Consider the following 24,529-nt stretch of genomic DNA (forward strand, 5'->3'; position numbering starts at 1 on the left):
CTACTGTGTGTCGCACTGTTGAGAGTGCCAGGGAGAAAGGCAGTTCCTCAGAAACCAACTGGCCGACTCATACCAATTCCATGAGCCGAAACACCTTTCCAGCGTGTTGGGATTGTCCTCCTCAGATGATTTCCAACGTCTGCTAGTGGCAATAGATGGGTTACTGTTTGCACTGATTATCCGACATGCTATGCCACTGCAAAAGTTGTGAAAACAGCTGAAGTATTTGAGGGAGCCAAATTTATGGTGGAAGACATTTTATTAAAACATGGTGCCCCCAGGTCATTAATAACGGAACAAGGGAAAGTTTTTCAATCGAATCTTGTGACAGAGATAAACCGTCGGTGCAACATTACTCATCACATGACGACTGCCTACCATTCGCAAACTAACAGTCTTACTGAACGCCTTAATAAGACCTTGGCCGACATGCTATCAATGTTGAGCAGAGCAACTGGGATGAGGTGCTACCTTTCGTGACGTTTGCCTACAACACTGCCAAACAAGGCACCAGAGGATTTACGCCATTTTTTGTGGCGCAGGGCAAGAGGTGACTGCAATGATGGACATTGTGTTTCCGTTACATCCTCATGACGTGAACAACGACTACATCGAAGTTCGGCAGTTAGCTCGACTCCACACACTCAAGAAAATGATCGGCGAAGGTATGACGTGAGCCACCACCCTGTTGTCTACCAGCCTGGTGACCTCATCTGGATCTTCACTCCTGTTCGGAAGGTTGGTCTCTCTGAGAAGCTCCTCAGCCACTACTTTGTATTTTATAAAGTTGTAAAACAGTTGTCTGATGTTACTTATGAAGTTGAAGATTTCAACTCCGACACAAGACGATAAAGGATCAGAGGTACGGTTCCTGTCCGTCGAATGAAGCCCTATAAGGATACTGCAACCCAGAATAAATTCGAAGCTCCAGTAACAGGCAACAAACGGAAAGGTGACGAAGAGCGTAGTGGCAAAGTAAGTTCTAAGAAGATCACCACCAGGGCAAACACCAGTCATTGGGAGTCAGAGTATGTAGGACTGATGACTTGTTCCCAGACAAGGGGGACATAACACCGAGACGCTGTTCTCTCAAGGAGGGAGCAATGTCGCAGAAGAAACTGAGTAGCACAGTCACCATGGTGTAGTGGTTATGATACTAGACTGTTGCATGGAGGGTCGTGAGTTCAAAACTCACCTGAACTATAAAATTTTAATTTCTATATTCAGTTCGAGCACATTCAAGAAGTATCCACAAATGTCAAGAATCATTGTACTGGAATGTTCTGTAACTGTATGCATTCTAGCTGGAGGCAGTTTGCTCCACACTCTTGTATGTGCAAGTGCTGAATAAACCTTCATTAAGTAAAGTTAGTGTTCGTCATTCATCTAACTACACCTGCTTCTACGTGACAATATGCCCTGTTTTGCTGCCCTTCATGGTAGGCCATCCTGGGCTCACATTTAAGCTAGATAGTGCCTGCCCAGCACACATCTATATGGATACTCTGCAAATCACATTTAAGTGCCTGGCAGAGGGCAAGAGTTTGTACTGTTTATCTTCATGCTTGCCAGATCCTACCTTGTCTGGCAGTCACTGGTTTTCTGCCCAACTGAGAACAAATGTAACAACCACCAACAGTGTATACGGCATTTACCTGAAATGAATGTAGAAAATGAGAGGGCTGGTAGAGCGGGTCATAACAAGCACATTTCACATCACAACCAACCTTAGTCTATGGCACTTGGTGTCATTGAACAGCGTAACATCCCACTCAGAGGGTAGGCACACAACATGCCATCAGAGCTGTCATGGTAGCAGGTCTGCAGGGCAACATTTTCAATGTATTTGCGGCATCAAGGTAAATGAGTAGTTGGGATGGAGTTTTATAACCTTTATTTGAAAATAGTTACTAAAAGTGCACGAAATTACAAGCTCCTGCTTGATTGCACACTGTAAAGTGATGCGAAAGTGACTGTCGCTCTCTTTCAAACACTTCTGGCAAAATGGAAATTACACCGGAGGCTACCATAATGCACGCTATCAGGTCTTCATCAGTCTCATTCGAGAAGAATATGCAGGCCATGCCATGCCCTATCCAGTTCTCATCAAAAGTTTCATCCAAATGCATCTGCACTGTGTGTGTGAAGAGCGCAGGTGTACCATTGTGTTGGTACCACATTCACTGTTTCACGTTGAGTGGGACATGCTTCAAAAACTCTGGCAGACTTTCTCATAAAAAGATTAAGTATCTGTTGCATTTGGTCGATGGGGAAACATGTATGGACCAACTAGATTATTGCCTACCAAGCCGGACCAAATGTTGACAGTGAGGTGATCTTGATGACAATGAGCAAAGATGGTGTGCGGATTTTTCCATGTCCACATTTATTGATCATGGCCATTGAACATATCCTCTCGTGTGAAGGTTGCCTCATCCATAAAAAGTACCTAGTTTGGAAAGTCCATTTGAATGGTACACCTTTGCAAAAACCACTCGCAGAATTCAATTCGATGTGGAAAGTTGTCTAGGTTAAGGGCATGAACCTTTTGAAAACAGTAGGGGTGCAAATCATCCTCATACCATACACACCAAATTGTGGAATTGCTTACACCCATTTCCCATGCAACACACTGTGAGCCTGCTGAGAGTGTGTTTTCCAATACTGCTAATGGTTTCTCTTCAAAACCTGGTGTACGCATTGTGCGCTGACAACCATGTCTATCTGTGCTTCACACCACTAACGCAAAATGAATACATTGGGTTTCAAACTAGACCTTAAATGCATATGTGCTATTACAAGAATGTGCCGGTGGAAAATGTACCTCAGGTGAACCTGTCTCTCGTACGGACCTGTGAATGGCAGACCTGGCACTTGTCTATTCGGAAACTACCGAACATACAAATGCTGGGCAGTATGAGCAATTCCATCTGATGTCACATAAGTAAGTGCATGCCCTTTCCTCCCAAGAATAGCTCTCCACTTCCTGTCTGCTCCACACAGTAGCAAACACATGAGTGTCCCCATTTGATGGCAAACTGAATCAAGGTGAACCATACTCTGCAGTATGCACTCTCTCTGCAACACCTATCAAACAGGCATTCACACAGCACAAAGAATTGCGTCCGCACCACAGTAAGAGGTGGAAAACCCATAGCGTTGTTCTGCCCGGAATCTTCGCAACTATATCGACAACAGCATTTGCAAATAAAGGTCATAAAACTTCAACCTGCTGACTTTTTTACGCTGATGTCACAAATGCATTGAAATTGTTGTCCTGCATACCTGCTACCATGATGGTTTGAATAGCATGTTGTGCGCCTGCGGACATGGGTTGCTGTGTGAAATATGCTTGTTATGACCCACTCTCATTTTCTACTTTCATTTTCGATACACCCTGTGTATATCAAAGCTGTCATCAATTTCATGTCATATTTTCCTCCTCTACATCCTTAGTAACTGTGGTTGATGGCACGTAGTTACTCAAACATGCTAGTAAGGTTTCCAGAGCCTTTGCAGAAAGACAGTACTGTGGTCAGTTTATCAACAAACAAATTTCTTCTCCTATTTTTTCTTGCGATTCCAAAAAGATGTCACAACTATGAACCAGCTATTGATGAATATTCCCCTTACTTCCTAAACAATGAGGAACTAGATTACATCCTTTACCAGAACTTCAACTGTTTCTCGTCATATCCTGAGAGGAGGGATCCCACAAAGTAGAGTTTTGTCACTCATGCACAACATCTGTAACATATTCTATAGATTCCCTGTTATCAATATTGTATCACAGGCATTATTCTCTTGCAGCTGAATACACGAAAGCCCTATCCCATCCACCTATATACTTCTACAGCATTACAGTAATAGGCATTTCCTATTTAATAAAAGTTAGTGTCTCACCTGGAAGCAGTTAACTCTATTTAGTACTTCTGTTGCTATTGCTGTGCAATGACATATGAGGGTAGGAGAATTCTGTCTACTCACATGAATGGCCTCTGTGAACACCAATGTCTTCAACAACTGCTTCATTATCTGTACAATTTCAATCCTCCCCTCCCAAGCTTCACTATATTGTGCAGGTGAGAATATTTTCTGTGGCACACCCTCAATTAACACAACAGCCTTGGCTTCAATTTCTGCTAATTCCTATGTGCAAGTGCCCCCTTTCCCATTCTTTTGGCCTCTCCCTTTTATTAACGTGTTATTTTTCCTGCTATTCCCTTAGTTTTTGCAGAAAACTCATCTTTCCTCTGCATTTCTGCCTCTCTCCCGCTCCCTCCCCCCTCTCTCTATCCATCTAACTAACTAACTGTTGTAACTGCAACCAGGACGGTCGCGGGGTAGCAATGACAGAAAGCATGGCGGGACCCGCAGAGAGGCCCACGAACAACAACACAATGGAAGAGGATGGACATGACCAACAAAAGGACAGAACGAATACAACAAGACCGAACAACAGAGTCACAAGGAAACAAACACATCCACTCGTACACGAACAACGAAGTAGGCTGTCTAGTGCAAAGCGAGGTGTAAACCGACATAAGTGAGATTAGACTGTCTGGCTGAGTGAGAGGCCAGCGCTTAAATACGCTATCAGGGGTGCCGCTATTGGCCGCTAGGACTATGTGTTCCACTGTGGCGCCCTCACACTAAAAGCAGGTCAGGAGGCGCGTGCTGCCACAGCTTACGGTGCGATGGTGCAGAGACCTCTATGGGTGTTCGACGTCCATGACGTCTGGCGCGGATTCAAATTCTGCGGCGCGCGGTACCAGATCCCTCCCCCCTGAAACTTGCGCGTAGGGGCAGAAACGCCCCGGACGGTGCCGAGGTGGGTGGCAGTGGGAAGAGGAACTGGGCGTATCAACTGCTAGTGGTGGGGAGGAAGGGACGCCCGAGGTATCCGTGGCAGCCGAACCAGATTCCTGGATGGGGGAGGGAGCCGCCGATCCACCCGGAGGTGGAGAGGGCCAGCGGCAGGCCCGTGGGGTGACGGCAACCAGGGGCAGGGACTGTGACTAGAGGACCACGTCTGTACCTGAAGGAGGTAGGGAAAGAGGTGGGAGCACGAGTCCTGTGGCAGCACGAGGGCGGAGCTGATTATGATGGCGGCGCTCCAACCCTTTCGACGTCTTCACCAATGTCACATTTCGCCCATGGGCTGCGACGACCATGGCAGGTGTCCAACCCGCCTTGCGCCCGTACTCGCGGGCCCACGCGGCTGTGCCAGGGGCATACTGCTGCGAGAGCCGGGAGTTGGGGCATCAGCAAATGGAGCAGGGTCCGCGGCTGTCGCCCATGAAGGAGCTCTGCTGGACTGCGACCGTCAATTGGCGTAGTGCCATAGGTGCTCAAAAAGGTGAGGTCCGACGTGGTTGGAGATGTGTCGACCGCCTTAGTCAACTGGTGTTTAAAAGTGTGGACAAGCCTCTCCGCCGCGCCACTGGATGAAGGGTGGCAAGGGGGGCTACAGATATGCTTGATACTGTTGGCCTGACAGAAGTCGTGGAAGGAGGATGCTGTGAATTGGGGACCATTAACGGAGACCAACATGTGGGGCAGGCCCTCAATGGTGAGAATCTGGGCCAGGGCCGTGAGTGTAGCCTCCGTGGTGGTGGATGCCATTCGGACAACATAGGGGTATTTGGAGTAGGCATCAACGATGAGTAACCACATGGACCCCAAAAACGGGCCCGCAAAATCGATATGGATGTGATCCCAGGGCCGGCGAGGCACAGGCCAGGGTGCAAACGACTAAGGGGGGCTTGCCTGGTGACGTGCACAGACAGAACACCCACAGACCAGGCGCTCAATATCGCCATCGATGCTGGGCCAAAACACATGCCAGCGAGCCAAAACCTTCATACGGGACATACCCCAGTGCCCGTGGTGAAACAAACTGAGCACCTGAAGCCACAATTCTGAAGGGATGACCACCTGGTGGGCATCTGACTCCGTGGCCAACAGAAGGACATCATCGACCACGGAGAGCCTGTGGGACAGGTGGCACCAGGAGCTGAAATCGGACTGCATCCGATGAGTAACATAGGACGGCCGCCCGTGGACCACATAGTTGAGAACCTTCCGCAAGAAAGGGTCGCGGCGGGTAGCTGCAGGAATGTCAGCAGCCATAAGAGGAAAACCATCCAGCTCATCGCAGTGGGCAGAATCAATGTGAAAGCAGGAGACCTCATGTTGGTCAAAGGCAGGATCAGGGCCTGCTGGGAGACGTGACAAAGTGTCCACATTAGCATGGTGGGTGGTGGGCTTATACTGGATGGTGTAAGTGTAATTACGTAAAAACAATGCCCTGCGCTGGAGACGTTGAGCCATCTGCTCGGGAAGGTGAGTGTGAGGTCCGAAAAGTGTAACCAAGGGTTTATGGTACGTCAGGAGGGTGAACTTTGCCCCAAAGAGACAGATGTGAAATTTTTGGATGGCGAACACGATCGCCAAGGCCTCCTTTTCAATCTGGGAGTAGTTCCGTTGTGCTGGGGTCAATGTCTTAGTGGCAAAAGCGATGGGCTGTTAAGAGCCATTGGCATCCCGGTGCGCGAGGACAGCCCCAATGCCGTATGCCGACACATCAGCTGCCACAACCAAGGGGCGGTCCGGAGATAAGGGAGTAAGGCAAGGGGCGGACCTTTGCGACGCAAGTGATTGAGGGGTTGAGCAACGGAGCCAGCCTGGGTCAAGAACTTTAAGTAATAAGTAACCTTGCCCAGAAACACCTGTAGTTCTGGTAAGTCCTTGGGATGAGGAAGGGCATCAATGGCCGTGACATTACGACCCGAAGGGCGAATGCCAACTTTGGTAAGCCAGTGGCCTAAGTATTCCACTTACGGTTGAAAAAAACAACACTTGTCCAGCTGAAAGCGTAGACCAGCAGACTGCAGAGCGTGAAATAAGGCGCTGAGGTTTTGCAAACGTTCCTGGCGGGAATGCCCTGTGACCAAGATGTCATCCAGGTAATTCACACATGCAGGGATAGGCTGTGTATGCTGCTCCAGGAATCGCTGGAAAATGGCCGGCGCTGAAGAGACACCAAAAGGAAAGCGCTTGTACTTATACAATCCGAAAGGTGTGTTGATAACCAAGATGTTCTGAGATTCGGCATCCAAGGGCAACTGGTGGTATGCCTCAGCCAAGTCGATCTTGGAAAATTACTCTCCCCCGGCAAGCTTGGCAAGAAGGTCTTCCTGTTGGGGAATGGGGTAAGTGTCAAAGTGTCAACGAGGGACTGAGAATTGACTGTAGCGCCAAAGTCCCCACACAGCCGAAGGGACCAATTGGGTTTCCGTATGACCACCAGTAGTGTCGCCCATGCACTGTAAGTTACAGGTTCCAGCATGCCAGCGGCCTGGAGCCTATCAAGTTTCTGCTTGACCGCTGGCCGTAAGGCCACCGGAAGGGGCTGGGCCTGGTAAAAGCGAGGCTGTACATCTGACCGGAGGGTGATGTGCGCCTGAAAGCTGGAAGCACATCCGAGATCCGGTGCAAATGATGACGCAAAAGCGGAGCACAGATTGTCCAAGTCTTGAAAGGGAACAGCCGAGGAAACGACCTTAACTTCGTGGCAAATTGAAAAGCCAAACATTTGAAACGCATCCAGGCCAAAAATATTTGAAGCAGACGGATGGTCGACGACAAAGAGGGTAAGGAGCCACGGAACACGCTTGTATGTCGCCTGGATGACGAGCTGCCCACGAAGGGGAATGCAACCGTCTCCGTAGGCGACCATATGGCGAGAAGGAGGCAACAACGCAGGAGAGCCCAGTCGTGTATATGTCACCATGTTAATCGGAGACGGTGGCCCCAGTGTCGACCTGAAAACTGACATCCTATGTGAAAATGCAGAGCATGGGTAAAATCTTCCGCACTGATGGGTCATCCTGTGGGACGACCGATTGCAGAGCATGGACGGTATCTTGAGGCCCAGGAGGGGCAGGACTGGATCGAGTTGAGCGACTATGACAAACTGATCGGATGTGGCCCTCCTTGTTACACAGCGTGCACGTTTTCCAGCGGTGGGGAAATCAGTCCGCGAATGGGCAGTAAAGCACTGTGGGCAAGACGGAAGTGGGCCGCACGACTGGTGACGAGGGGTGACCGAAGGCGCCAGTGCCATAGAGATGTCAGAACACGAGGAGTTCCAATGGCACTGGTCCCTGTTGGCCGGGCCATGTCGACGTTGCGAGGGCGGAACCCGCTGTGACGCTGTGATTGCTGCCACCTGCGGTCACGCCATAAGACGCTCGTTAGCCGCTTGAGCAATTTCAAAGGAATGGGCAATGCGGAGAATCTCTTCCAAGGAGGGGTTGTCGAGTTTCAGTGCCGCAGTACGGACCTCACGGTTGGGAGCGAGCTGAACGACCACATCCCGGATCAGAGAGTCCGCATACGAAGACTTACACTGCTGATTGGTGCACATAAAATCGCATCGACGGCTGAGACCCTGCAAGTCCGTGACCCAGGAACGCTAAGATTGACCAGGTTGTTTATGGTACTGGTGGAACTCTAGCCGAGAGGCGACTACATGGTAGCGTTGGGAATAATAGTTTGTCAGCAAAAGGCAGATCTCCTGGAAAGAGAGAGCCACAGGATCGGACAACGGTGCCAGCTTGCGGAGAAGAATGAACGTGTCCGGAGAGGGCCAAGACAAAAACAACGACCACTGCAAGGAGTCGTCCGTGACTTGAAAAGCCGTGAAATGTTGTTTCAGCCTATGTAAGTAGGATTCCCAGTCCTCTTTAACATCATTTAAGCGTGGAAACGACGGTGGATGCGGGAAAACATCGGACACCCAAGGACTCTGAAGCTGGTGTGGTAACGCCTCCCGGGCATCGACTTTGTCCGTTAGAGACTGCAGCAACTTTTGTAAGATGTCTAACTGGAGTTGCTGCTGCTGCATGAGCTGCTGCTGTTGCTCCAGCAGACAGACCAACTTTGCCTCCATACCAACAACGACCACCGTTTACCTCGTCGCCAAAATGTTGTAACTGCGACCAGGACGGTCGCGGGGTAGCAATGACAGAAAGCGTGGAGGGACCCGCACAGAGGCCCGCGAACAACAACACAATGGAAGAGGACGGACACGACCAACGAAAGGACAGAACGAATACAACAAGACCAAACAACAGAGTCACAAGGAAACAAACACATCCACTCATACACGAACAAGGAAGTAGGCTGTCTACCGCAAAGCGAGGTGTAAACTGACGTAAGCAAGATTAGACTGACTGGCTGAGCAAGAGGCCGGCGCTTAAGTACGCTATCGGGGGTGCCGCTATTGGCCACTGGGGCACCGTGTTCCACTGTGGCGCCCTCACACTAAAAGCGGGCCAGGAGGCGCGCACCGCCGCAGCTTACGGCGCGATGGTGCAGAGACGTCTATGGGTCTTCGGTGTCCATGACGTCTGGCGCGGATTCAAATTCCGCGGTGCGCAGAAGGAGACACATGGTGATGGAGTTATGGATGTGTCGAAAGTGCGTTCGTGGGTGCGACAGTTTAATGAAGGCAGAACATCGTGTGACAACAAACCGAAACAACCTCGGGCTCGCACAAGCTGGTCTGACGACATGATCGAGAAAGTGGAGATAATTGTTTTGGGGGATCACCGAATGACTGTTGAACAGATCGCCTCCAGAGTTGTCATTTCTGTGGGTTCTGTGCACACAATCCTGCATGACGACCTGAAAATGCGAAAAGTGTCATCCAGGTGGGTGCCACGATTGCTGACGGACAACCACATGGCTGCCAGTGTGGCATGTTGTCAAGCAATGTTGACGCGCAACGACAGCACGAATGGGACTTTCTTTTCGTCGGTTGTGACAATGGATGAGACGTGGATGCCATTTTTCAATCCAGAAACAAAGCGCCAGTCAGCTCAATGGAAGCACACAGATTCACCGCCACCAAAAAAATTTCGGGTAACCGCCAGCGCTGAAAAAATGATGGTGTCCATGTTCTGGGACAGCGAGGGTGTAATCCTTACCCATTGCATTCCAAAGGGCACTACTGTAACAGGTGCATCCTACGAAAATGTTTTGAAGAACAAATTCCTTCCTGCACTGCAACAAAAACGTCCGGAAAGGGCTGCGCGTGTGCTGTTTCACCAAGGCAACGGACCCGCACATCGAGCTAACGTTACACAACAGTTTCTTCATGATAACAACTTTGAAGTGATTCCTCATGCTCCCTACTCACCTGACCTGGCTCCTAGTGACTTTCGGCTTTTTCCAACAATGAAAGACACTCTCCGTGGACGCACATTCACCAGCCGTGCTGCTATTGCCTCAGCGATTTTCCAGTGGCCAAAACAGACTCCTAAAGAAGCCTTCGCCGCTGCCATGGAATCATGGCATCAGCGTTGTGAAAAATGTGTACGTCTGCAGGGCGATTACGTCGAGACGTAACGCCAGTTTCATCGATTTCGGGTGAGTAGTTAATTAGAAAAAAAATTGGAGGCTTGTCTGATGAAAATAGGCACTGAATCAACAAGACCACTGGAAAATGGATCACTGTCATGGAGATCATTGTGCACAGATAATTTTATCCACAGAAAAAGATAAGAAGAGCATATCATGAGATTGATGAATGAGAGTATGCTAAGAGCTGCTCTAGACAGGGTAGGCATTCCATCATTGAGATAACACAAGTCATAATTAGAAAGTAGTAGTTCTATACGAAAACCCCTTTGAGGCTTCCCCAAAGGATATCATGCTTGTTGAAGTCCTGTCAGTAGGAGGCAGTTATTGCATCAATTTGATCATCTCGGGATTCATAATTTCCCTGTCAGAGGTAAGCAAAAATCATACAGAGGCATATCAGTGATCATCCAAATCCATACAGCTGCAGCAGCGAAAGTTACAGGAAGAGGTACCCATTCATTATGGACACCCAAGTGAACAAGTGTACAGACTCCTGAAACCCTATCATGGCTGTCACAGTTCCTACAGCAGTTTTGAAGGTAGGATATTGGCTGCCTGAGAATTATCTTTCTTGTAGGATTATGCAGACTACCATACAAGCTTTCATCCCCCATTTCACCCCTATAGGGGTTGAATTTCCAAAAGCAGTGAAACACATATTTTTTTATTTTTAACTGAGAAGACAAAATTTTATAGCTTTAAAAATGCTTTTGCATTAAAATATTTTCATAAAAAATCTCATCTCCTGTTTTACCCCCTTAGGAGCCTAATTTCCATAAACACTGAAACACGCATTTCATTATTTGTAACCAAGAAGTCAAATACCAATATTCACAGATGTAGCTTCAAAAATAGTTTATTGGTTCTTCAATAATGACATATTTTCAAAAAAAGTTTTTGCCCACTATTTCATCCCCATAGGGTTAAATTTCCAAAAATTCTGAAACACATATTTCTTAATTTCTGATCAAGAAACCAAATACCAAATTTTGTACGCCAAGCTTCAGAGTTGCCACAATAGTTTAAAAAAAAAAAAAAATCCCCTCCAATCCCTATTCCACCCTTAGGGTTGGAATTTTAAAAAATCCCTTCTTAAATTATGCCTACAGTATAAGATCCACATCATCTCCAAATTTCAAGTTTCTGTCCTTAGCGGTTTGCGCTGGGTGATGATGAGTCAGTAAGGACACTGCCTTTTATACATATAGATTAGAGAGGAAGCCATTTAATCAGAGGTAACACATGTTTCAACAGTATGACAACTGCCAAAGTATACAGTTCTTGATAGAGTAAAATAAATTTAATTTAAGAAGTGTTTAATTCTGGAAGAGTTGCATTAATCCTGCTTACCTTTTCAAGGCTTCCACAGCAGATTCAACCTTTGGTGTTCCCAAGCTTGCTTCAGAATGAAGTAACTGCCGATGTAAATTATTCAGTTCAACTTCATCATAATCTATTATACCAATATGTCCTGCAATAAATTGTGTTGTCCAAATATAAAATCTCATGTATATGTGTAATCTACATTGTTAATGATACTTCACTATATTTTAACCAACAATTTTCATTAAGACACAAGGAAGAAACATTGCTCTCCAATAAATTTTTAACTTGTGTACAACAATAGATGTTTACTTATGCTTCAGAATTCGAAAGCATGTGTCACCAACAGTAAACATCAATAAACAAATGAGATGTGATATTGTTCTATTATTGCACCATTTGCCAGACATGATACAAATAAAAGTCTTTAGTAACAATAAGGAAAGGACAGACTGTTACTCACCTCATAGAGGAGGCGCTGAGTCACAGACAGGCACAACGAAAAAGAATGCTAGATCTACCGAATTATTATACACAAACATTCACCACTAGAGCCAGCATAGACAGAAAATTATTTACTGTATACGTACCCAATTTTTAGGAATTATGTTCTGACTGTGCACAGTAGGATTTACGTTTTTAGTAATGTCAGTGTTATGTCTTGTCTTTTAGACACCAGTACTGGTACGGCGACACAGAGTTGGAACACAAGCACTGTGCATTACAGTTCCAGACAGTCAACATGGGTCTGGACAAAGTGAGCAGGGCTTTACACACAAAGATGTTTTATCAATGCAACAGCAAGACTGCTGCAGCTATTCGTGAGTATTGATACATTAAAGAAAAACATAGAGGTCCTCTTGCCACACTGGCATTGGAGAACACAATTCAGAAGTTCAAATTAACTGGTGATTTGGGAATTGCTGCTGGAAGAGCTGATGGCTAATTGCACCACAAATTGTTCAAGAAGTTACTGTTACCATGGCTGAGAATGCTGGAGACAATGTTTTGTCTTCAAGCAGTGCACGAGTTATGTTATGAAAAATAAACATTCCGTGGTTCACCATTTGAAAAGTTCTGTGAACAATTGTTAGTTGTTATCAGTACAAATTTCACTTTACTCCCCAACTTTTGATACATGACACAGAAATTTCAGTAGACTTTGTTCTTACATTTCTTACAAGGGTTGAAGCTGATGATATGTGGCCCTGTAACATTTTGTGAAGTTATGAAGCAAATTTACATTCGATAGGGCAGTGTACACTCACAATTGTAGCATTTGGGAACCATCATGACCAACGAATGTTCACGAAGTTCCTCTGCATAGTAAACATGTCACTATATGGTGTGGCTTGATGTCACAGTTCATAATTGGTCAGATTTTCTTTGAGGAACTTGGACCCGAAGGACCAAGGATATGCAGCGTGAATGGCACAGTACTGCGAGCTGACTCGCCAACATGTGATTCCTGCTCTACTGAAGAGAAGTGCTTTGCATTTTATTTTGATGCCTGACGGAGCTCCACCACACATTGCTCATGAGGTCACTCAGTTACTCCATAATGCATCTGGACAAAACAGAATCATTGGCTGATTATTACATACTGTGTGGTCACCAAGATCCCCAGATCTGAACCTGTGTGATTTCTAGCTGTGGGATTACCTAAAGGACAGGGTTTATCAATTGACTCTAACACACATTGAGGCTGAAGATGAGGACACGAAGAGAGGTAGCCAACCTGAGATGTTTTGGACAGCAGTAGAGCCATCTCTAGTATGGTTCCAGGGTGTCAAGATGCAGATAGTCGTCACAATGAGCAACATTCGTAACATGGAATGTAAACATGATACACAATTAAACATCACCCTCTTTAAAATGTGTTTCTTTCAATATTTTAACTGTTATTTCTCTCCTCTTCCACATGTCCCTACAAATGTTCCATTGTCCTACAACCACCCATTTTTCAGGGGGCTCTCTCAAGTAGCAAAACTTTAATTATAGCCTCCATGTATTTAGCTATAAGACTAAGTCTTTCATCAGATGTAGAAAACAAACACACATTCACACAAGCACAACACTCTCTCTCGCTCTCTCTCTCTCTCTCTCCAACACACTGCTACTGTGTCTGAGGTAAGCAGTAATTTTTTCTGGAATGGGTTGTGGGGATACAGAGGTGGTGTGAGGTGGGGAGATTGAAGAAAAACAGTGTAAATGAGGAGAGAAGTCGGGGGGGGGGGGGGGGGGGAGGGAGAGGAGGAAGATGCTGGTGCTGCCTGTGGGGAGGGGATTCAAGGGCGTGCTGGGAACAGGATAGGGCCGCTGGGTGCAGCACTGGGAGACAGTTCTGGAGGGGAGAGGGGGGGGGGGTAGAGAAGAGAAGGGGGATTGTCAGGATAGAAGGCATGTGTGTACTGGACTGGGAGCAGAGAAAGAGATAGGTAGGTGGAGGACAGGAACTAGCAAAGGTTGAGGCCACAGATTATGAAAACAAAGTAGTAGTAGTAGTAGAGGGGTTTTTTTGGGCGCACGACAGCAAGGTCTTCAGCACCCGTTCAGTAACATAGTGAGACTGGTGTCAAGAAAAAGCTCAGAACATTTATATAAAACGGAACATAAGACACGGGGAACAATCATTGAAAAATATGTGCTCACCCACACCGAAGCGTGGGATGAAGCAGGGTGTCAGCAGTAAAACATGGACAACACAGGAAGAAAATGCAGAGGGAGCTAAAACAATGTAGCAGATGGAAGTGGCTGGCTGACCCCAAGGAAAAAAGGGAGGAGTCAGCCAATCTGCAATACACTAAAACCTCCAGCCTAAAAGTTTAGGCCAGAGTCCAGACACATCACAAAACTTAAAAACCCTAGACACACGTCTCATCGTTAGCTAAAACACAAGGCAGATCTCCATCAATTTGTGCTTCTGCCCTTGCATCACGGTATAAAATGCAGTCTGTTAAAATGTGCCGGACAGAGATGTGCACACCACAGGCATCACAAAACGGAGGATTCTCCCGCCGTAATAAAAAGCTATGTGTGAGAGGACAGTGCCCGATCCGAAGACGTGTGAGGGTCACCTCTTCCCGCCAGAGCAACCGGCAGGAGGAACGCCACGGCCGAGTGGTTGACTTTACCGACAGCAGTTTATTGGCCGTCACCGCCAGCCATTCGTCCTCCCACAACTCCATGCACTTCCTGTGGAGTGCAGCGATGACTGACTGCAAGGGAATAGGACACTGGACCACATCCTGCTCTCTGCAGGCCTCCTTGGCAGCCCGATCGGCCTGTTCATTGCCCCATATGCCGACATGACCGGGCACCCAGCAGAAGGATACCTCTTTACCCCGCCGTTGGAGAAAGTACAGTTGGTCATATATCAGCTGGACCATCTCCTCAGTCGGGTATAGGTTCTGCAGTGATTGTAAGGCACTAAGAGAACCGGAGCAGAGAAGAAATCGATCGCCCCGAACACGATGCATCTGCTCCAGTGCCTCCAGAATCGCGTGGAGCTCCGCTGCGAAAACAGTATATTCAGCAGGGAGGCGAATCCGGGTAACATGATCAGGGAACACCACAGAACAGCCAAGGAAATTCTCCTGTTTGGAGCCATCAGTGTAAACGACAGTGAAACCGTGATGCACATGTAAAATGTTAAAAAACAGAGATTGGAATGTAAAATCTAAAATAAGTTTGGGTCTCCGGAGGAGCCAAGGTGGAGATCTGCTCCAACCGCAACGTAAAACACGAAGACCAGCCATAGACATCACACCGAGGCAATACTGTGCGTGAATCCCATAGGGCTGCGTCGCACGTTGCCGGTTATGAAACAATCGTGCCAGAGGAGGCTGAGCAACGGTATGGTATGCAGGGGTGTATGGTGTGTACAAAGTTTTATACGCCTGGCGCACTGTAAGTAGCCGTCACTGCATATGAAGTGGCGATTCACCAGCCTCTGCACAGAGGCTTGGTATGGGGCTAGTTCGGAATGCCCCAGTGGCCAACCAAAGCCCTTCATGGTGCACAACGTCCAACATCCTTAAGTAAGAAGGCCTCACAGACCCATACACCGTGCACCCATAATCAAGCCGAGATCGCACAAACGCCCTGTAAAACTGGAGCAGACAAGTCCTGTCAGCTCCCCATGTACTGTGGCTAAGACATTTTAAAATACTTAAAGCCTTAAGTGACCGCCGTTTCAGGTCTTTAAGATGAGGTAACCACGTGAGCTTCGAGTAAAAAATGAGCCCCAGAAATCTCACCGTGTCTTTAAAAGGAGGAATAGTGTCTCTCATCCTCAACTCAGAAAAGGTTAAAATCGAACGAGAACGGTTAAAAAGAACACATACAGACTTCTCGGTGGAAAACTTAAAACCACTCTTCTGCGCCCAGTCATCCAAACACCTAATCGTAAGTTGCAACTGACGAGTTGTTGTTGCAAGGCTTGAAGAAGAGCAAAACAAAGAGAAATCATCCACAAACAAAGAACACTGGACAGGACTTTTCACTATGGACGTAAGGCTATTAATAGCGATGGCAAAGAGAGTCACACTTAAAACGCTACCCTGAGGGACACCGTTCTCCTGCGCAAAGCGATCAGACAGGACGTCACCAATTCGGTACCTAAAATATCGTGGCGAGAGGAAAGACTGAATAAAAAGAGGAAGACAACCACAAAAACCCCATTCGTGAAGCTGCTCCAGGATGAGACGCCTCCAAGTGGTATCGTAGGCCTTTTCGGTGTCGAAAAATACACCTAGAAGGTGATGACGGCGTAGGAAAGCTTGTTGTATAGCCGCCTCCAGGAGGGCAAGGTTATCGAAGGTGGAACGAAACCTCCTGAACCCACACTGAAAGCGACTAAGGAGTTGCCGGGATTCTAACGTCCAGACAAGGCGGCGGTTGACCATCTGCTCCAAGGTCTTCCCTATGCAACTAGTGAGGGCGGTCTTTCCCAGGATTTAAAAAAGGGATTAAAACTGCCTCACGCCACGTGTCAGGAAATTGACCCGACGCCCAAATGGCATTAAAAAGTGCGAGGAGGATTTCTCTGTTGCGCATTGTGAGGTGCCATAGCATACTGTAGTGGATCCTGTCGTGACCAGGGGATGTGTCACGAGCTCCAGACAATGCAGAATCCAGCTCCCACATAGAAAATGGGCAGTTGTAAACTTCATGAGAAGTGGACTGGAAGTCCAGACTACATCTCTCAGCAACGGCTCTATGGCACTGGAAACCTGGATCCTGACTGGTTGTTGCAGTACCTGTGGCAAAATACGCTGCCATAGTCTGGGCAATGTCTCGCGGATCCGTGTGGAGAGTGCCGTTATTCATTACAGCAGCTATGGGGCACCTACCTCCTCTGCCAGAAATTCTCCTGATGGTCTCCCACACAATGGAACTGTTGGTGCAACGATTAATGGTGTTCAGGAACTGTTGCCATGACCTCTTCTTGCTCTCACAAATAATGCGGCGACATCTTGCCCTCGCCACCCGAAAGGCTGCAAGATTCTCAGCAGTCGGCCGACACTTGAACCGATGCAGAGCCGCACGCCTAATCCTGATTGCAGAGTGGCATTCGACACTCCACCAAGGCACAGGTGGCCTCTTCCTGTGGCCTGTGGACTGTGGAATGGATGCTGCAGCGGTGTGGTGGACCATTTTGGTAATATGATCCACCCACGCCTCAACATTCGCACAGTGTTCGAACTGGGCCAACTGGTTATAAAGTGTCCAGTCGGCTCCACTACGGACCCACCGTGGTGGTCTCCTTTCTGGGCCCATGCCAGCTGGCAGGTGAATCCAGATTGGGAAATGATCACTGCCATGCAAGTCAGCAACCACTTCCCAGTGAGCACTGGCGGCAAGAGCTGGAGAGCAAAGCGAGAGATCAATGGCAGAGAACGACCCAGTCGATGTGCAGAAATGAGTACTCTGTCCTCCATTGAGCAAGTAGGCACAGGATGACAGGAGAAGCCTCTCAATTGCTCTACCCCTGGGGCAGGTAATTGCAGAGCCCCAAAGCACATTGTGGGCATTAAAATCACCACAAATAATGAATGGCTGGGGGAGTTGTGTAAGAAGGTCAGTGAGGGCCGCTTCATCAAGTGCATCATGTGGGGGCAAGTAAAGCGAACATACAGTCAATGGATGACGCACGTGCATGGACACAGCGACGGCCTGTAAAGTCGTCGTAAGTGAGAGTGGCGAGGAGTGGTAGTCCGCCCTGACGAAAATACCTACACCTCCTCCAGCTCTCTCTCCACGCAGGTCGTCCTTTTTGTGGAGTGTATAGCCTCGGATCTCAGGGGAGTATGATGGATGGAAATAAGTCTCCTGGAGAAATAGACACAGTGGTCTACCCTGAGATAGTAGACGAAGTTCCTCCACATGCGTCCTGAACCCTTGCAAGTTCCACTGAAATATGGGAGCCATCTATGATGGGGGTAGCACCTTCATCCTGTCTCTCCGACGGGGCGGGGAGACCGCAGCAGGTGGAGGGGCAGGCGTGGGGCGAGATGATTGCCCCACACATACATCGTATTCCATCAACTCTGGGGAAGAGTCAGAGAAAGCCTCACGTAAAACAACATCCGCATGGTCAGATGGTTTACCACGGGGTTTGACCCGCTGTTGCTGCTGTACAGGAGCTTTCTGTGGTTTGGTGGGCTTTGGGGGAGCTGATGTGGGAGTGGTAATTGGCGCACAAACAGTCCTCTGCAGGACGTTCTTGAGTACACACCACGTATAATTCACATTGCACGTTTTTGGGCTCAAAAAACTGTAGCTTGGCTTGATGAGATACCCCAAAAAATAAATCCCATATGGCATTATGAATGAAAGTAAGCATATTACGCTAGCTTTTTTTATTTTTATATTACCTATGTCTGACAACATTTGCATCAGAGAGAGAGATTTGTTTATGCACTTCAGAAATTCTGTAATATGCTCCTTCCAGTTAAATTTATTATTAAGCTGTAATCCTAAGAATTTAACACTGTCAACTTCTTTTATTTGCTTGTCATGATATTTTAGGCATATACTAGCAAAAAACTTTTTACAAGTTCTGAACTGCATATAGTATATTATTTCCAGGATTAGTGACAGAGATTTGGGCAGAAACCATTTATTAATGTCCATGAAAATTTCATTAGCCAACCTTTCTATGGCTATACCTGATTTAATATTTATTGCAATGTTTGTATCAATTGTAAGCAAAACAAAACTTGGCATCTGCTAATGTTACAGACACAAGATCACTAATATACACAAGAAAAACTAAGGGCTCGATAACAGAACCACATGTTACTGTTTCCCAGTAAAGCACTTTGCTTTTTTATTGACACCCTTTGTTTTCTGTAAGAGATATAAGATTTGAATCATTTTGCAGCATTTCACATTATATAATAATCTAATTCACTTAAAACAATATTGTGATTTATAAAGTCAGATGCCTACGACAGATCACAGGCTATACCAGTAGCTTGTCATTTAATGTCTAATGAATTAAGTACATCCTCACTGTATGTGTAGGTAGCCTTCTCAACATCGGAACCCTTTAGAAATCTGAATTGTGACCTGGATAATATTTTATTTGCGGTCAGATGGTTAAGAATACAACTGTATATTATCTTTTGTAAAATTTTTTAGAATGTAGGCAAAAGTGAAACTGGATAGAAGGTTAATGACACGTCTTTATCTACTTTCTATAAAAAGGCTTAATTTCATCATATTTCAAACAACCAGGAAATGTTCCATTGATAAAAGACTGGTTAAATAAATAACTTAAAATGTCACTAAACTCAGAGATACACTGTTTAATCAACTTTGTTGGCTGTTGCGATGGTCATACTCATATTATCATAGTTATCTATAGTGACAGGTCTGAGATGTTCCACGGCAGCATCTACCAAACTGACAACCCCATCTTTTCAGTAACAGTTATGAAGTGCTTACTGAAAAGCTTAGTAACACTGCACACATATGTTACTCGTGTATCAGTTACTCTTAATGATTTGTGTTCCTCTTCATCTCTGGCTCTACCAGTCTCTTCCTTCACTATATACCATATTGTCTTGATCTTGTTATCTGATGCAACTATACTAATCGATAATGCATTTGCTTTGATGTATGTATTACTACCTTCAATATTTTGTGTATGTTTTGTAATCATCTATAGCATTTACATCAGAGCTGTTTATGATTGACAATGATAGGGATGGACAATGGTATTATGCAGGTCAGATGGGTGGTGCAACAACACTGCGAAAGGGATGCAGAGGATAGTGAGAAGGGTGATTCTCATTTCAGGGAATGATGAGAGATAGTCAAAGCCCTGGAGGAGAATGTAAATCAGATGTTCCAGTCCTGGGTGGTACTGAGTCAAGTGAAGGGTGGCACTTTGTGGCTGAACAGTGGATATGTTAGCATCTCTTTATTTTCTATTTAGCTGTTGACAATGTTACATTTTGAGGTGATGGCTAGGACTTATTTACTTCTGTTATCAGCTATGATATGGTGTGTAATTTCAAATGTCTGATGTGAATGATGAATGTTTTTCCCTAGACAGGCGAGTAGTATTCGATTTAAATAAATGAAAATTATCCCTTGTTGTTCAATGAGTATGGCTTAACATAATAAGTAGAGAGTGTATTTCACATAATCAACCCCCCCCCCCCGCCCCCCCCCCCCCCCCCGCACACACACACACACACACACCACAGCAGACATACACATGGCAACAAATAAATAGTAATAAAAAGTTTACATGTTACATACCAACACCAGCCCCCGCAAGGTACAAAGCAGAAGGGCATCCTAATCCACCAGCTCCAACAATAAGAACAGATGATGTTTTCAGTGCAAGCTGACCTGTAAAAACAGAAATGACAGCACGTTACTTAGATAGTTTTTAAGCAGCATGTAAAAATATTACTCAAACACTATCTTGAGAGACAGGAAAATGATTGTGTAAGATCACATCAGCAAATAACCAAATGCTGGTTTCCAAGTGGGAAGAAAGGATTGATAAGGTGATGTAACGTGAGGTGGAAAGATGACATTACACAGCAAGCAGGAAAGCAGGTGCAAACTGGATGTGTATAACGGCCGATCATAATGCAGAGATGTCTGGAAGATGCTGTTTCATTAATGTTGATAATACTACAAGATATTTCACAAGTGGCAGTCAGATATTCCTGTAAATGGTTAATACAGAAATAGTGATGATTTAATGTGGACTGTATTGATGGACAGTATTTATGTCAAAAAGCAGCAGTGTATTCACAGCTCAGTGGTAAAGAATTATTAGAAAAGTTAAAATCACTGTAACAAATAACACTGCTACACTGATTTTCAAATGAGCCTTTATGACTAAGCAGTGAATGCAAAGTGGACAGCATTATCATATTAGTCAGCAAGGCAAAGTGGTACAGCTCCCGTAGCAGGAACTAAATTGGTCATGTGGCAAGGTACAGTCACATTTCAATACAAAATAGTGCACATTGTTTCCTTGCAGTGGAAGCATGAAAAGTGGTACGAAAAACCATCATGAAAAATAGCTTCACAAGAAGCCATGGCTTGCTGTTAATGTCATTAATTTTACTGACAATGAGAACAAGAATGATGTGATAATGCTGAGAGAGAAGATGACGGAAGATGCACGTACATGTAGACAAACAAAAGTTAGGTACGTCAGTGGTATGCAAATTACAGAAGGAGGTACAAATCTGTTGTGAAATAGGATTCAAGTATCTGTCCTCAGCAGAACGAGTAAAATGCAGACAGTAAATATTTCATTGGTGATATAGATAACTTAGACAGTAATTTTTGTTACATTATGAACAATATAAAGAAAACTGTCGGCAAAACTCACAGATTTTGTTACACAAAACTGGACTTCCAGTCTAGCAAAAAAACCATGAGAAAAACTGTTCCGTCTATGGAATTTGATTTTACAAGGTGCCTGAGTAAACAAGTCTTATTTTCTTTTCATACACACTACACTGTGAATAAATGTTGAAAGTGACAGTGTCTGACAAGTATTGTCAAACAACAGTGACAGGCACAATTTCATTGTTGTGAAAGTTGAGTTTCAATCCATTATCATTTCTCCTCCATGATTATAACAGGAAAACTTCAGACTAACAAGTAAAAATGCACGCAAAAAAATTCAAAACACACAGAGACAAGGAAAGCCAAACTTTTTGGCATTAATCAAGGAGCACCAACCTTCTCCTTCTTATTTTAGGAATAAAATGTGGAGCGCTACTTGGTGTGGATTTGGTTACGATGCCTTCCACTCCATACCCACTTCCATGTGTGCACCAACTTTACCTCATAAATAATTTACAGTTACCTTTCTTAAAGTTAACTGCTTGAGTGGACCCACTATGCAATGCCACTAGACTATGCTTCTATGCTTTGTGACTTCTTCACCTTTTGCAGTTGCAGCAGGAGATGAAAGAGAGTTCTGATTTGTTCAAGCTACTAAATAATATAAACCATTTTATGACAACTCTTCTGTATTGTAACTACAATGTATTCTCTGCACAATTACTTTTACAATTGGAGGTGATATGGATCGCTAATATATCGTAGTTCACAACAGACAGTCCGAGTAACATGTACTGCTGTATTGGTTTGACATTAGATACTCGACTGACAGTTTTCATATATTATTCATTTGTTCAGGCATTTACAGTCTTGGCCACACCCTTTCCTCCATGGCTTCCAAGGCATTGCCATTGCCAAAGCACAAGCGGGTCTCCACAGCAGTTGGAGAGAGGCATTCACCATTGTGCCTTATCGACATGCTGAGATGACTTCCTTTTACATTCATCTGCAAAATACAGCAAACCAGGGTGCACATAGTGGAATGTTCCACACTTAACAACTACCTAAACTACGTTTTCAGTTTCAATGAACGTCTTCAGCTGGTGTAAGTGGTTAAAAGTGGAACATGATGTTCCATGCAATCACCATGTTACACCACAAATCTAGACCTAATGCCTATCAAACTGGTCTGGAATCTATCAAAGAATAAGATCTGTAGACATAATAAGTCACATATCTTGCTCTGAATCTGAAAAAAACTAACAGTTGATGCTTTTTCTGCTAATAAACATACACAGCACAACACCTTGTCCGATGCCGTTCAATGTGATGCCACTTTGGTGACTTGCATATGGATTTCACTGCTTTTATATTCAGGTGGCTTTTCATGTGGCCACGCAAGCCTGAGTGAACCCCCTTCCAGACTTTTCCACTTGCACAAAAATCTGAAATGGTTACTAAAGGTCAAACACAGGACCTCAGCATTACTTCTCATACATGCTAATTGCTAGACAATGCAGACAATTTCATTCTCACGTTTAATACAATTTACTTTTACAGCTATTTTATTAGCTTTTGAAGCTGTGACATTAGAAGACTTGAAAGGTCATGTATCACTTCAAAAAAGGGCATGATGTCTACTGGAGGGCACGTACTGTAATGGAAGAGGAATCTGAAAATGTAATAAGACTAGCTGGCGTAGATTCAAACAAAGAGTCAGCATTACCATCCAATACTGAAACAGTAGGCAAAAAAGCAACAGTCACCAATGTGAAAAATAGCTACATCAGTGGAGAAGGTACTTTTATGGATACTGTCAGCAAAGCATAGTGAGCAGCTAATGTGAGAAATATTGTATGTTCTGTTTATGTTCTTATTCTAAATAGGCACTTCATTCAGCGGCGCATAACGACATGTAGAGTGTTACAGTACTCGATTCATAAAAGTACTAGAGTGCATGCGTGCAACTGCTACCCCGCCTTTCCCTGTTTCTTGGGTGTGAAAATGATGGTTCTGCTCCTGTGGCCACATTATCAGTTTGATTTGATAAGTAATACATCTACTATATTAAGAGAGGGAGAGGCAGGGGTCTTGTATAGTTTGCATTGAATGCAACATATATACTTAAATTTTGTAATAAAAAAGAGTAATTCTGTGTGTTGTCCTGTAGTACATACACTCCAAGAAAAAGAATGACACACCATGAAAAAAGTATTAGAATGGGATGGCAATTGCTAGACATGACGTACATGTACAGACAAACAATTGATCATAGTTTCAGAATAACTGGATGATTTATACAAGAGAAAGAGATTCTCAAACATCAAGTCTCTAATGTGTTGGTCTACCTCTGACCCCTATGCAAGCAATTATTTGGCTCGGTATTGATCGACAGAATTGTTGGATGACCTCCTGAGGGAAACTGTGCCAAATTCTGTCCAACTGGCACGTCAGATCATCAAAATCCCAAGCTGGCTGAAGGGGCCTGACCATAATGCTCCAAACATTTTCAATTGGGGAGAGATTTGGCGACACTGCTGGCCAAAGTAGGGTTTGGAAAGCACTAAGACAAGCAGCAGAAACTCTAGCCACATGCGGGGAGGCATTATCTTGCAGTAATGTAAGCCCAGGATGGCTTGTCATGAAGGGCAACAAAACAGGGCAAAGAAAATTGTCAACATACTGCTGTGCTGTAAGAGTGCAGCAGTTGACAACCAAAGGGTTCCTGCTATGAAAAGAAATGGCACACCAAACGATCACTCCTGGTTGTCAGGCTGTATTAGGGGTGGCAGTCAGGTTGGTACCCCATCGCTGTCTAGGGCATCTCCAGACATGTCTTCAGCCTGGAATCTCATTCACTCGAGGAGAACTGTCTTCAGTGATTAGTCCTGCTTTGAACTGAGTCTGATAACCAGTGAAGATAGTCTGCTACACTGTAGCTATG

At 45.3% G+C, this 24,529-nt stretch overlaps 1 protein-coding gene across 1 annotated transcript in view; it reads right to left on the reverse strand.

The window, feature by feature from the left end:
* The window catches only part of LOC124615750 (adenylyltransferase and sulfurtransferase MOCS3), a 217,796-nt gene that overhangs the window by 66,051 nt on the left and 127,216 nt on the right, over positions 1-24,529 (reverse strand). The window contains exons 4-5 of the mRNA XM_047143837.1: positions 20,530-20,622; positions 11,782-11,902 (exon numbers count right to left, since the gene is read on the reverse strand). Coding sequence (XP_046999793.1) covers positions 11,782-11,902; positions 20,530-20,622 — 214 coding nt within the window. The remainder of the gene's footprint in view (positions 1-11,781; positions 11,903-20,529; positions 20,623-24,529) is intronic.

This window comes from Schistocerca americana, chromosome 5 (genome assembly GCF_021461395.2).
Source record: "Schistocerca americana isolate TAMUIC-IGC-003095 chromosome 5, iqSchAmer2.1, whole genome shotgun sequence".
In the NCBI taxonomy this organism is placed as follows: domain Eukaryota; kingdom Metazoa; phylum Arthropoda; class Insecta; order Orthoptera; family Acrididae; genus Schistocerca; species Schistocerca americana.